Below are 13,662 nucleotides of genomic sequence, written 5' to 3'. Positions count from 1 at the left end.
CGAGTGAGTGGCACTACCAGAAAGGATTAGAAGGTGTGGGCGGGATAGCCTTTGAGGTTTCCAAAAAGCCCATTCCAAGCTCAGAGTCTGACTCTTCCTGACACCAGTGGATTCAGGCGTCGAACTCTCAGCTGCTCCTCCATCCAGCACCATGTTTGCCTTCATGCTGCCGTGCTTCTTGCTGTGGTGAGAGTGCGCTGAGCCTCTGAAACTGTAGGCCAGCCCCAGTTCAAGGCTTTCTTTTATAAGAGTTGCCATGGTCAGGGTGTCTCTGCACAGCCATAGAGCACGGACTGAGGCAACATCCTTCTAGGTCAACCCTTCATGTTCAGGCTATCATGATGCATCTGAGTCTTCTCTGATCCTGGGAGTTTCTTGGACGCAGGGGTTGTCTCTGTTAATCTCTCTACAAGTTTTGAGAGGATTTTTCTTTTGAAATTGCATATGTTAACTCAGTGTGTGTGTGTGTGTGTGTGTGTGTGTGTGTGTGTGTGTGTATTATATGAACCCTCTGCTCCCCCTCCTCTGACCCCCCTCCCAATTTCATTTCTCCTCCTCCCTTTCTTCCTCTTCTTCCTCTTCCTCCTCTCCCTCCTCCTCCTCCCTCATTCTACATAATCATTACAGGCTATATACACTTGGATGCTGGGCTATTAACTGGAGCTTGGGTCACCTACCATAGGCAACAACCTTGAAAAAAAATAAAACAACTCTTCCTCTCCCAGTAGTTTCTCAGCTAGGGGTGGGGCCTTGTGAGCACCTCTCATCCATGCTGGAATGTTGACTGGCTGGATCTTGTATCTGGCTTGACCTTAGTCAGACCATCCTAGCTGCCGTGAGTTCAGGAATGCCTCAGTTCTGTCATGTGCAGAAGACTCTGTTTCCCGGTGCTCTCTGACATTTGCCTCTGACGAGATTTCCATCCATCTTCCCTGATATTCCCCAGACTTGAGTGGAACAGACTATGGCCCAGCTTCCATTTAGGGCTGAGTCTGAGTTGCTTTTCCTTCCTGCCATTTCTGAAGCCAGCAGACCCATCCACTCCTGTGCTAACTCTGCACTCCATGCAGGTGCCCCACGAAGTGTTAACATTTCCTTCATGTTTTGCATCCTGATAGACTTTGATGGGCAGAGGCCATGATAATTCTCACTGATTTCTCACTCCTAGGATAATGTCTGATTGTAAAATTAATTTTTTTTAAAAAAAAGATCCCACTTTGGGAGATTGTCAATTGAAGTAATAATCTTCACTACTGATTTTTTTCTATCTGGGCCTTAGATTTTTCTCATCTGGATTTTTTATCTGAGGGCAGCCTTAGAACCAATCCTCTGGTGTAACAAGGGATGAGTACATGTTAAACACTTCAAACTGGGGGCTGCAGAGATTCCTCTGTGGTTAAGACCATTGACTGCCATTCCAGATACCCAGGTTTTATTCCCAACACCAACATGGCAGCTCACAACTGTCTGTCTCTCCAGCTTCAGGCACTCCAATGGCCATGTCTGGCCTCCACAGGCACTCTATACACATGGTGTATAAACATGCATGCAGGCAAGCACTCATGTGCATAAAATATTTTTTGAAACCTTTCAAGTGGTATGTGGTGGTATATGCTACAATCCCAGAACTTAAGCGATGAGATAACCTGGGTACATTTTTGAGGGAAGCCTGGGACTTACAGCAAGGTTTTATCTAAGGGAGGAGGAAGGGGAAGGAAGGAAGAAAGGAAGTCAAAAGAGTATAACATCGTCAACAGAAATCCAAGAAAATGCCCAAGCAAAGTGGAAAGATTCATTGAAAAGGATTCCGATCTTTCTTGGCCATCTATTTTCTTGAAATCTTCAAAACTGGCAGCACAGCAGAACAAGTGACTCCTTCTATTTATCCCTCTCCAGTTGGTCAGCAAACCTATGGTTTTTAAAAATCATTTTAATGTATATTTGTGCATGTTTCTCTGTGCGTATGTGTGAGAGAAGCTCATAGGACACATCAGATGTCATCCTCAGGAATGTCAGCTTTAAGACAAGGTTTCGCACTGGCCTAGAGCTCACTGGCTGGTCAGTGAGCCCCAAGGATCTTCCTATGTCCACTTGTCCAATGTCCACCACAAAGCTCTGAACTTTGTTAGGGGTTCTGGTGGTTGAACCAATGTCCTTGCCTCGTGAGGGAAGCACTCTGTCCTGAGCCATATCTTTTGTTCTGATCAACTGAGCCATTCACTTCCTCGTGGGGCCTCCCCCTCCTCTTCTCTATAAACCAAAGTAAACTAGATGGCTCTGGTCAAAACCCTTTCACAGTGATGATTAACCTTATTAAAAATCCTTAACATTGAAAAATACAGTAAAAGAATTCATAAAAACAATAATCTTATCATTTTATTATAGTTTACATTATTTAGGATTACATTAAAAATAAATTTAGTATAATAACATGCAAAATATTAGGCAACTGTTTACTTTCATCATACAGGAAGTGACAGTCCATGTCATTAACATTAAATTGAGTATTGGTCTGAAACATGTTTGGGAGAAATTTTGTAGTGATATGTGTGTGTGTGTGTGTGTGTGTGTGTGTGTGTGTGTGTGTGTGTGTATAAATTTTGCAGACTGGCTAAAATTTAGAATGACAATTAAATGTTATACTCAAATATCAATGGAAGCCGCCATATGTTTTAAGGTTTGGCCAAACGTATTATTTATTACTTAGTTATATTACAATTTAGTAGGTGTCTTAGTTAGGTTTTTATTGCTGTGAAGAGACACCATGACCAGGGCAACTCCCATAAAGGAAAACATTTAATTGGGGCTGGCTTACAGTTTGAGAGGTTCAGTCCATTACCATCATGGCAGGAAGCATGACAGTGTCCAGGCAGGCAGACCTGGGGCTGGGGGAGATAAGAGTTCTACATCTTGATCTGAAGGCAACCAGGATGAGACTCTTCTGCAGGCAGCTAGGAAGAGGGCTTCTCTTCCTCACTGGGCAGAGCTTGAGCACTAGAAGTCCTCAGAGCCCACCTACGAAGTGACACACTTCCTCCAACCAGGACACACCTCCCAACAGTGCCACTACCCATGGGCCAAGCATATTCAAACCACCACAGTAGGTATGGAGGAAGTGGGCTTTTTGCCGTGATTGCTGCTGCTATTGTTGCTCTGAGTCAGAGTCTCCTTGTAGTTGAGGCTGATCTTGAACTCCTAATCCTCCTCTACCTCCCAAATGCTAAGTTACAGGTATGCATGGCCGTGCCTCTCTACATTTGTTTTATAAAGAAATAAAAACATTAGAAAATTATCAAATTAGTATTTGTGGGTCCATCGATGCAAATAACACATTGTTTATCCTGCTGTACTTGTCTGACTTAGACCGAAAACCTAACTCTGTCTTCAACATCTTTTTTCCTTTTAAGGAAGAAAAATGTGCCCTGATGCCCTCCTTTGGCGTGTTAGGCAGAAAAATGTCATCTAAAGGCTTAGTGAAAATAATCTCGAGGCATACTGTCAAGAGGGATCATCATTTTTATGCTGTTTTTACTTGAATTTTTGCATCAGTGTTTCTTATTCCATTTTTTTCTTTTCCAAAGAGCATGGCAGTTCTATCAATGACGTCAAGGAGATAATTAAGATGGACGGTAGCTTAATCAGCTCTAGCACAAAGCAGTAAACAGATGAAACAAATCTCCCCAGAAGGCTGCAAGGATTCTTCCTCTGTGTGCATGTGTTTAGGCGTGAGCCTTCATGTATGTACATGTTCATATGTGTGCAGATGCATGTGTGTGCATGTATGTAGAGACCAAACAGCATCTGTAGGTGTCATCCCCATGTACTTATAGGTTGTTTCTTGAGACAAGGTCTTTCCCTGTCCTGGAATCCACTAAGTAGTGCAGGCTGGCTGGTTGGTAGCTGTAGGTTTCTACCTGTCTCTGCCTCCCCAGCTCTGTAGTGACCAAGTACCATTGTACACAGCTTTTTGTCTTCATGTGCATTATAGAGACTGAACACGTGTCCTTAGGATTGCAAGCGCAGACTTACCAACTGAGCTGTCTCTACGACACCTAAACAATTCTATTTAAAATGTAAAATAATTGGTTTGCTGTGGCTGAGACAGTCTTGTCATGCAGGCCAGAATCAAGCCTTTTACACAGAATGTAGCCCGGAATTGCCTCAAACATGATGAGGTCTTGCTTCTGCCCCCTCAATACTAGGTATATAGGCTTGCCCCACCATAATCCCCCCTAAAACATATAATCAAACTGTCAATGTTCTAGATGGACTTGAACCAGACATTCAACCCATTTAATGATGCACTGGTTTCTTTGTAGAAGAGTTCACTGCAGGTCTCCTCAGTCCACGGGGCATGTGGGAAGTCACTTACGGCTCATTCTGCCTGCTCTTCAGATCCTCAGGGCAGTGCAGAGTGCCTGCTATTTTGGCTATTGCTCTCCTATGATGGGGAAACTAATAGGAACCACACAGGGATATTAGGTTTGTCACTGGGACAATCACAGTACATTCCATTTCTTGAGCACCTTCTATGTTCTGGGCACTACTTTCTACCAGGAGTTGGCAAACTGTAGCCCATGTGCCAAAGCTAACCAATTGCCTTTTGGGAAATTAGGAATCTAAGCTAAGAATAGTAGTTGTTGTTGCTACTGTTTTTGTTGTTACTGTTTTCAGTTATGTTAAAGAAAGTTAACACTCTAATTTCTGGGCCAGAGAGAAGGTTTATTAGGTAGATTATTGCCAGGCCTACTGCCCTGAGTTCAATCCTGAAGACCCACTTGATAGGAAAGAAGCAACTCCCAGAAGGTGTCCTCTGACCTCTACATACACACAGTGGCATGTGTGTGCACCTCCACATGTACACTAAATAAATGTAAAATAAATATTTAATTTTCAACTTTCCTTTAAAATTTTAAGGCATATTTCATCAAATATTAAGACACTGGACACTAAGAGAGGCGTTCACCCCATTGCTGGGGTCCATCCAGTGCATCCATTTCTGCTCTTGTGTGCTCATTATGACAACATTCAAGACATGCTCCTAGGATTTCTACACTTGATCTTAGCCAAAAGGCCGAGAAGCAATGCTCCTAGAATTTCTAACTTTGGCACTGTTCAACAAGATTTCTTATAGTTCTTAAATGGATGGAGGAAAAGAATCTACATTTCATGACATATGAGCATTCCATCATACACGAACCTCTGTGTTCACAGAGTCCTGTTAGAAGACAGTCATCCCATGTCTGAGGCTGTTCTCCCCGTGGTAGCAGAGCTGAGTACCAGGACAGAGATCACATGACCAGTTAAACCTCAAATATGCGTCATCCGGCTCCTTGCAGAAAAATGTGTTGATCCCTCCTTTAAGCACTTCACAAACAACAAAAAGACAATCTACTTTAAAACAAGAGAGACAGAGGATAAATATATACATCATTTATAAGATAAAATTGTATTTAAGGGTGGTTGTCAAAACAAAAAAGGGGGCAAGAAACACAAGCACAGGGTCAAAAGGATAGAGGGCTGCAATATTAAATTTCATTTTGATGTATTCCTAGATATAGCTAACATCTCACTTAAGCCTACAGCAATCATATTTTCAGTCTAAACACAATTTGCCTGTCACCGGGAAATTACTATGGCCATGCAATCAAGAAAAATCTTCAGGAAGGACTGTAAGTGGAAAGTGAGTTGGGATTTCTACCCAAGGAACAGTAGTTGTCTGAAGAGCTGCGTTAGCATTATAAAGGCTTATAAAGCCTTTATAAAGGGGAAGCCCATGCTCTGTGCCATTGTGTATGGGTGGAATGAATACACAGGCTTGTCTATGTGCATTTGTATATGTGTATGTATGTATGAGTGTGTGTGCACGTGTGTGTGCACGTGTGTGTATGCATGCGGGTTTGGGTGTACGTGTGTGTGTGTGTGTGTGTGGTGTGTGTGTGTTTGAGTGTGTGCACATGTGTGTATGCATGCGGGTTTGGGTGTACATGTGTGTGTGTGTGTGTGTGTGTGTGTGTGTGTCTGTGTCTGTGTGTATGTGTGTGCTCCCAGATGAGCGTGTGCTTATGGATAGAACAGATCATTTTAGATGTCTATCTGTCACTGACCTGGAAGTTACCTGCTTTAGCTACGCTTGGCGGCTTGTAAGCCCTAGGATCCATTAGTCTCTACCCCACAATGCCAGGGTTACAGACACCTGCAGCCTCGTTTGACATTTTACATGGATGTTGGGGATTCGAACTTAGGCCCTCATGTTTGCAGAGCAAGGATTATTGCCCACTGAGCCATCTCTCTAGCTCTTCATTGGCACCTTGATCTCAGGCAGATCGAGATTTAATTGTTCCTCTAACCCTTCCCATCTGGATTTTTGGGCTGGGTTAAGCAAGTCAGAATCAAAACCCCTGTGCCTCGACTTTCCTCCTTTGTAAAGTGGAGGGAGCCCTGTCCTCCTCATCCACTGAGGAATGACACCATTTCTAATAAGAGCAGAAGAGGCCAGCATGGTCCTGGAGAAATGCTCAAGAAATGCTCGCTTCCTTCCCTCACTTCTAATCAAACCTTAGTTCTTGGCTCCCAATTAAAGATTTCTGACAGTTCCCTTTAATCTCCTGTTAGTTTTTGAAAAGCCTCAAGCCAAGCCAAGCCAGACAAAACAAACAGCAAATGGCCAGGAGACATAGTCAGTGCCAAGATGCCCACTTCCTCACAGCCCCTGCCCAGAGGGCAATGGCCTGCCTGGGCTGTGTCCCCGCCAGGGTCTTTATTGCACACGTATTTCTCTTTTATACCTTTCTGACACCCCCTTCACCACTACCACCAATGTGGCTCTCTCTGTCAATGCCTCTTAAATCCTTAAGTGCGTCCATGATACTGTTATTTGGACCATCCTTCAGTGGTTTCTGAGACATAAAAACAGCTAAATTAAATGTCAGAAGCGACACTTGATAAACTGTACGAATAAATACTTCTCTTTTCTCCCCCCTCCCTAGGGTCCAAGGAATGCACAATAAAGTTGAAGCTGCGTTCCCCTTCAATTGGCCTTATTTGTGGTCATTATTTTGAAATATTTACAAAGTAATTTTGTTCTTTAAATTCCCACCTTCTGTGCTCTTCTGAAATAAGATTTGCACATTTTTGGTCCTTTCATTGACATTTAAAAATGTCCGTATTATGATGTAGAAATTGAAGTACTATTGTTGCCATAGAAATATGTAAATTAACAATATACACTTATAGCCAGTGAATGGTTCGTTTTCATTTTTCTTGTTCTGTGAGGGGAGTTTCATTTGAAAGCAACCCCGTATCACATAAATTAGGGAACATTTCTCTCAGTTTTTCTTTATTGCTACCACCAAAGGCGACTCTAAATCTTCACGACACAATGAAGACATGGAATTGTGGCCTGCGTGGGGAGCATCATCCTCCACCCAGCGCCTGTCTTCTCATTCATGTTTTTGCTCTAATATCAATCTACCTAAGATCTAAGGCTGTCCCTTCATTGGTAGAATGCTTTACCGACAGCATGGGTGGGGCATGGTTTTAATCCCTGGCTCCCCATAAAACCGGGTGGGAGGATGACACCTCAGATTCTAGCTCATTGCAGGTAGAGGCAGGACGATCAGGAGTTTAAGGCCATCCTACCACATAGTGAATTTGAGGTTGGCCTGGGGTATGATGCGACCCCATTTTAAAAATCCAATCAGCAGACCTGCAAGACAGTTCAACTAGTAAAGAGACTTGTCCCAAGTCTGACAACCTGACCTCAATCCCTGGGCCCCACATGATGGAAGGAGAGATCCAACTCCCACATGCAGTCTACCTTCTTCCACACGCGTACTGTTTTAACTGCACACTGGCACAGACACAACACATACACACACACACACACATACAACCTTACAAGCAAACAAAAAGCTTTTTGCAGTTAGAAAGAACCTTATACCAAGTTCTCAATAAAGCTCCAAGATCTATGAGGCCATGTTGCTGTAAAATTATAAAAAGTATTGTCTTTTACCCTGCACTAGGTCCGGCGGCACTGCAATGCCCCAAGATATCTGGTAGATATCTTCATCTCAGGCAGCAAAGCCTCTCACCCGCTCTGCTCCATCCCACATCACACTGCCGATGGCTTCTCTCTGAGCTTGGCAACAATCTCTCTACCCGTCCAGTTCCCAAGGCAGGCTTCACCATGCCAGAAACACACATCCAAATTCCGTGGCAGCCCAGTGTCTCCAGCCACCACACACTCTCTTAAACTTAATTTGCCACATGAAAGAACACACAACACAATCACCTCTGATCTAATTGATAAGATATAATTGCCCATCTAGACTCACAAAGGTCTGTACACATCCATCCCTTAAGAACATTCATAACAACCTGTGAATGTACAGAGAAATCTTAACATCTGCCTCCACGTTCTCCCTTTCCTTGATTCAGTCTCCTCCTCACTTTGAAACTTTTCCCCACCCATCCTTCCTTCTCATCCAATGACAGGCCTCGTTCTATCTTGTACCTGCCTTCACCTGTATGACATCATCCTACAGGGCCATTATATGCTCATTCCCAAGAAGGCACTCCATGTGGCTATGGGCTGACTACAGTAGAGATGCCCTTTCTGAGATGGATCAGGAAGGTTCTTCCTGGATTCTCTAGTCATGGCCTTGTGTCTGTGGCTCTCCACCGCTCCTGTGCTGGGTTTGAGTCATTGAGCCACCCTAGCGCCCTCAGCATGTCTGGGAGGCTGTTGAATAGTGAGGTCTCAGGGACTGTCCTGTGAGAGTGCTGCCCATTACAGTCAGAAAACACTGGTGTCCTGTATCAGAAACCCGACAGGGCTTTGACATAAACAGGGAAGCTTCCTCCTCTTCCATTGTAAGACAGACCTCAATTTCCTCATGGTAAAATAGGGGTCACCAGAATTGCTAATTCGGTCTTTCTGAAAGAATCAATGGCATTCTATGCCCACCAGAAAGCCCAGTGCAGCTTGGAGTCTCTAAGCAGCCAGAACTGCGATCAGTTCTGTTGCCCTGATTTCTAGTCCCAGAACTCATTTGATGGGGAGGGAGAGAACATGTCCCAGGGTTCAGCACCAACGTTGTGTTTATAAAAAGATGGGGGGGGGGATTATGTTCTACAGAGGTCTGAGGAAAGGGGGTGCCTCAGTGGGCCCATGCTGAGACATCCCTTCCCCCTGTCACATGACAGTTTAGTATAGAATAGAGTTATTCAGGGCATGGGGAGGAGAGTTTAGAGGGTAGTAGGGCAGAGAAAGGCAGAGGGGAGAGGGAGAGGGAGAGGGAGAGGGAGAGGGAGAGGGAGAGGGAGAGAGAGAGAGAGAGAGAGAGAGAGAGAGAGAGAGAGAGAGAGAAAATAGAGTAGGAGAGGAGAGGAAAGGCCGGCCATGAGCGTGTAGAGAAGGGGGAAAGGGAATAGGGAGAGAGGACAAAGGGGATAGAGGGTAAGAGCAAGAGAGCAAGAGAGAACAAGAGGGAGCAAGAGACAGAGGAGGGGGCAAGCAGCCCCTTTTACAGTGTCAGACATGCCTAACTGTTGCCAGGTAACCGTGGGGTGGAACATACCTGACTGTTGCCAGGTAACTGTGGGGGTGGAGCTTAGACAGAATGCTAACACCTACGACCTCCACACATGCACTGTGGCACGTGCCCGCCTATACGCATCGCACAGATGCACTGTGTAAGTATTAGTTCAAGGGTTTGGACTTCATTCAACACATTCAGTAGATGTCTTCAAACATCAGTCAGTATGGATTCCACTTAATTTGAAAACGGACAAATTCAGGGTAAACATTTTAGACATAACACTTCAGACATAAGACATAAACGCCTTCGTTTTGCAGATGTGGTATCTGTGATTGTGAGAGGCTTCATGACTTCTTCAAGGGCACAGGGCTGAAACATTGCTATCTAACAATCCAGTGCACGGTCTCCCAGGCCCGGGTCCTCAATCAGCACACTGTTATCTGCCCCATAATAGAATGATAAGATTTCTAGCCATGGTCTGGTTATTGCACACGTAGGGGCCCATTAGGATAACGTCCAAGTTAAGAGCATTTGAGCTTTCCCCCTCAGTACAGGGCCCACTGCTTATTCCTGCACCTACATCTTGCTTTAGTATTTATGTCCTACTCTGTGCTGAAATAATTTAAGGTGACCCTCGGATGTTTTACCAACAAGCCACATCTCTGGCTGCTACCACACCCTCTAAGGCCGGGGCAGTCCAGTAGTTGCTTTCTAGAAGTGAGGGGAGAAAATCTGGGGAAACATTTGAGAACCCTGAACAATATCCAGTTTTCGTGGAATTATGTGGAACAGCACAGTAGTATATGCCTTTGGTTAGCCAGAACCCCACTCACAATGTTAATAACCACATTGGGTATCAACACGTTAGAGTTTGCCATTCTAGTCACAAAGAAAAGAACAGGCATTTTACTGTGCCCTTGTCTGGGAGACATAAAAGGGTTAATTCTCCACTGCTGTGTGCCAAAAAAATGTCTAGTTTACAGACTGGAACGAATATGGCACCTTCGTTTTAAACAGCCAATTTCCAGTTTCGTGTGGCTGTTGAGATTCCTAAGCTAGTGACAGGGGCCGGGCAGAATGGGCTGGGTTACTTTGAATGTGGACATATGGGCTGTGGGAAGGAAACTATTTAAGATGGGGCTTAGGGAGAGGGGGAAAAAGTCGCCTTTCCCCAGCTGAGATTTTTCCAAGATGTCGTCATACAAATCTCCAAAACCTCTGCGGAACAGTAGACGGCTCTCATTGGCTGTATGCAAATGATGTGCGAGCACTGGTTTCCTGGCAGAGGAAAACTTACACCAAAGCAAAGATCCAGTCCGAGCCCAGCCCGGCTCTCTACAATCCTAAAAGAACAGTCATTCTTGACAGGACAATTTCAGCCTTTGACATGCCAGGAAGTAATTCCACAATGTCACTCAGTCTGAGGTCTCACCAGTCCTAAGACAAGAAGACACAAATGCAGCGTTTACGGTTTAAGTTTTCGCACAGACTTTAGTACAAAACCTGGAGCAAAAACCGTGGGAGGAGCCCGAATTACATCGAACATTGTCACTAGTAATTAAACCCAGTGTATGGGAAGAAAGGGCTTCTGTCAGGAAATTGCAGGCACAACCTGAAGCTCATTTCTTCCCCCATTTTACAGACAGGGGGCCCTCGCCACGCTCCGGATGTGACACCCAGGTAAGGCTGGGTGGGCGTCATTAACGTACCTCAGAAGTTAGCCCATCCTGGAGGTTCAGAGGCCTTCCTGAGGTTTTCTGACCTATATGTTTCAACGTGTTTCATTTTCTCCAAGAGCAGGCAGACAAGAAAGGTCAGGGGACTTAGGTTAACAGCTGGGAAATGGACTGGGACCCCACAGTATGACATCATTTTTTTTGCAGCTCAATGAAGCAATGACAATTCCATGAAGGAAAAAAAAATCAAAACACTATAAAGTAGCCGGGGCTGCCACAGCAAGTCCCAGAATCTGCAGAGAAAGGACCTGCCTAGCTTAGCCCTTGCCTCTTTGTTAATATCCTCGGACAGGGCACCTCAGAAGAGAGGGTAACAGGGATAGGGAGGGAAGAAGCTAAAAGAGAACACAATGAGAGAGAGTGGGGGAGAGTGGGGGGGAGAGGATGGGAGGGAGGGAGTTGGGAGAGAGAAGGGGAGGGGGAATCTGGGGAACAAACATGAGAGGGCTCCTCCTAGACCTATAATGGGGTTCACTACTATTTATCGACTGTCTTGTGGCTGGTCCAAGGGGAAGAAGGAGGATTAAAACTTGCTTCAGTGTCCAACTGCCAGGCCTGGGGCAGAGCTACATCTCCCCTTTTTGGACTCAGACAACTGTCTTAGGACTCGGTTGTACTGACTTGTCTAGAGATATGTACAGAGAGGCCTATTCACCTGGACAGAGAGGGCAATAGCAGACCAAAGAAACGGAACTGTACCAGTCCCTGGACAACTTGACAGCAACACCGTGGAAGGGTCTCGCCTCCCCAGAAACCCTTCACTAATTATGTAGGCTCTAGGAAGGGTGGGGAGTCAGCTTTGAACTTGTATGGTCCTCTTGAGACTTAGAACTTTGCTGTGAGTTTCTTCAGCTGCCCTACCCCTCCCTCTAGGAAGGGCTGTTTCAAAGCAGCAGGAACAGCTATAAGGGCCTTGTCCTGGGGCGCAGGTTTGAGTGGATGACAAGACTTTCCTAAGTAGCCTGTGAGTATGTGGACACTCCTTGTGGGGTATACCCAGAAACTTAAGTGTGAGAATTTGTCTGGTTATGAAACTTCGGCAAATGGGTCTCCTGAGTGGGAACCCCCAAACATTGACAAAAAAGATGTCCTCAAGGCACCAGCACAGGTCATAGGAGTCTCGCTGGCTTGGTAAGGAGGAACCCTGACCTTGGCTTCGGCCTGTCTCCATGATCTTGTACCATGTGCCCAATTGTGGTGCTGCTCCTACCCTCCCCAGTGGCAGAGCCTGACCTGGATTCCAACCAACTGGTTCAGCACTGAATCAAGGCAAGGATTTAAAGGCTCTGGCCAACCCATTGAGAGGCTGCCTCAGAGTACCCTGCTGCCCCACCTCTGGTAACAAGGTTTGGAGAACTGGCTTCTGTGTTATATACCTCTGTTGCTGGCTGAGTGGCTGCTTCCTATAACCAAGTGTCCGTTCCCTTTGTCATGCCCCAGCAGGGACTACAGGATGGCTTTGAAAGACAGTCTTAGCACTTTCGTCAATTTTCTTTGTTCTCCCCATACAGATCCTCCTGGAAGTTAACAGAAGCCACCAACACTGACTACAGCTAAGCTAGACTATCATAGCTCCTTGACACTTTAATATATATTTCAAAAAAATTGACAATAAATCATTTTTACAACATCACTTCCTAGCCTCCTTGATGGGTGACACACTACAAGGGCTGTCTCAATCATGACAGAACAACTGTCCAGCAACTGAGCAGTACCAGGTGGCCCCTCTAATCTGGGTTTCAGGAAGTTATTCCACAATTCTTGGTGGGAACCATGCAGAGACAGATATGCTCCCCGGGAAATCTCACATAGCTGAGAGGTGTACACATCCTCAGGATGGCTCAAAACTCTAATCCTCTCCCTCCACCTCTCCCTCATTCTCCTGGAGAGGGTTGGTGTCTTCTTTAAATGAGTCACTATCCCCACGATCTATTGAAAACTCTAGCTGTTGTAAGGTCAGGAAGCACAAGAAACAGAACTTTACATAAAACGCCCATAATTACTGAGGTTATTTTTTCCCTGCCAAATTGGCATTCTTAAACTCTCTGGTCACTCCTTTTAAGTCGTTATGGTGTCTACAATTAACTTGATAGGGAAAGGGAATTTATTTTTACACTGGTGAACCTGATCACAAAATCCAGGGCTTGTATATTTACCATCTGAATAACCACTGTGCTTGTTCACACATGTTGAAAGTGTCGTTTGACTTAAGTACACAGAGCAAACTCATTGAAGACTACCCTTTCACCTTGCTCTAGACTCGGAGAAAGATCAAAGCTGCCGGTATTTTTCCAGGGTGACCCCTGCTTTGTTCTGAACACTTCGCCCACCTCCAGTTTGTAGAAGCTCAGACAAAAGCCTCTTGTTTTTCTCTTCTAGAAACC

At 45.1% G+C, this 13,662-nt stretch overlaps 1 protein-coding gene across 5 annotated transcripts in view; it reads left to right on the top strand.

Moving 5' to 3' along the window:
* Tmem212 (transmembrane protein 212) overlaps positions 1-12,911 on the top strand; it is a 37,378-nt gene extending 24,467 nt beyond the window's left edge. For 2 of the 5 annotated variants that reach the window (XM_039102864.2, XM_039102862.2), the window contains exons 4-6: positions 11,185-11,222; positions 12,152-12,242; positions 12,790-12,911. In XM_039102864.2, the coding sequence (XP_038958792.1) occupies positions 11,185-11,222; positions 12,152-12,221 (108 nt within the window). In that variant the 3' untranslated portion in view covers positions 12,222-12,242; positions 12,790-12,911. Of the gene's footprint in view, positions 1-6,989; positions 7,035-11,184; positions 11,223-12,151; positions 12,243-12,789 lie in introns of those variants that run through there. The other 3 variants (XM_063282354.1, XM_006232219.4, NM_001164439.1) reach the window with 2 other exon arrangements.
* Positions 12,912-13,662: the final 751 nt, after the last annotated feature.

This window comes from Rattus norvegicus, chromosome 2 (assembly GCF_036323735.1).
Source record: "Rattus norvegicus strain BN/NHsdMcwi chromosome 2, GRCr8, whole genome shotgun sequence".
Taxonomy (NCBI): Eukaryota; Metazoa; Chordata; class Mammalia; order Rodentia; family Muridae; genus Rattus; species Rattus norvegicus.
Note: the sequence above shows the minus strand (reverse complement) of the source record. Positions and strands in the feature narration are given on the sequence as shown.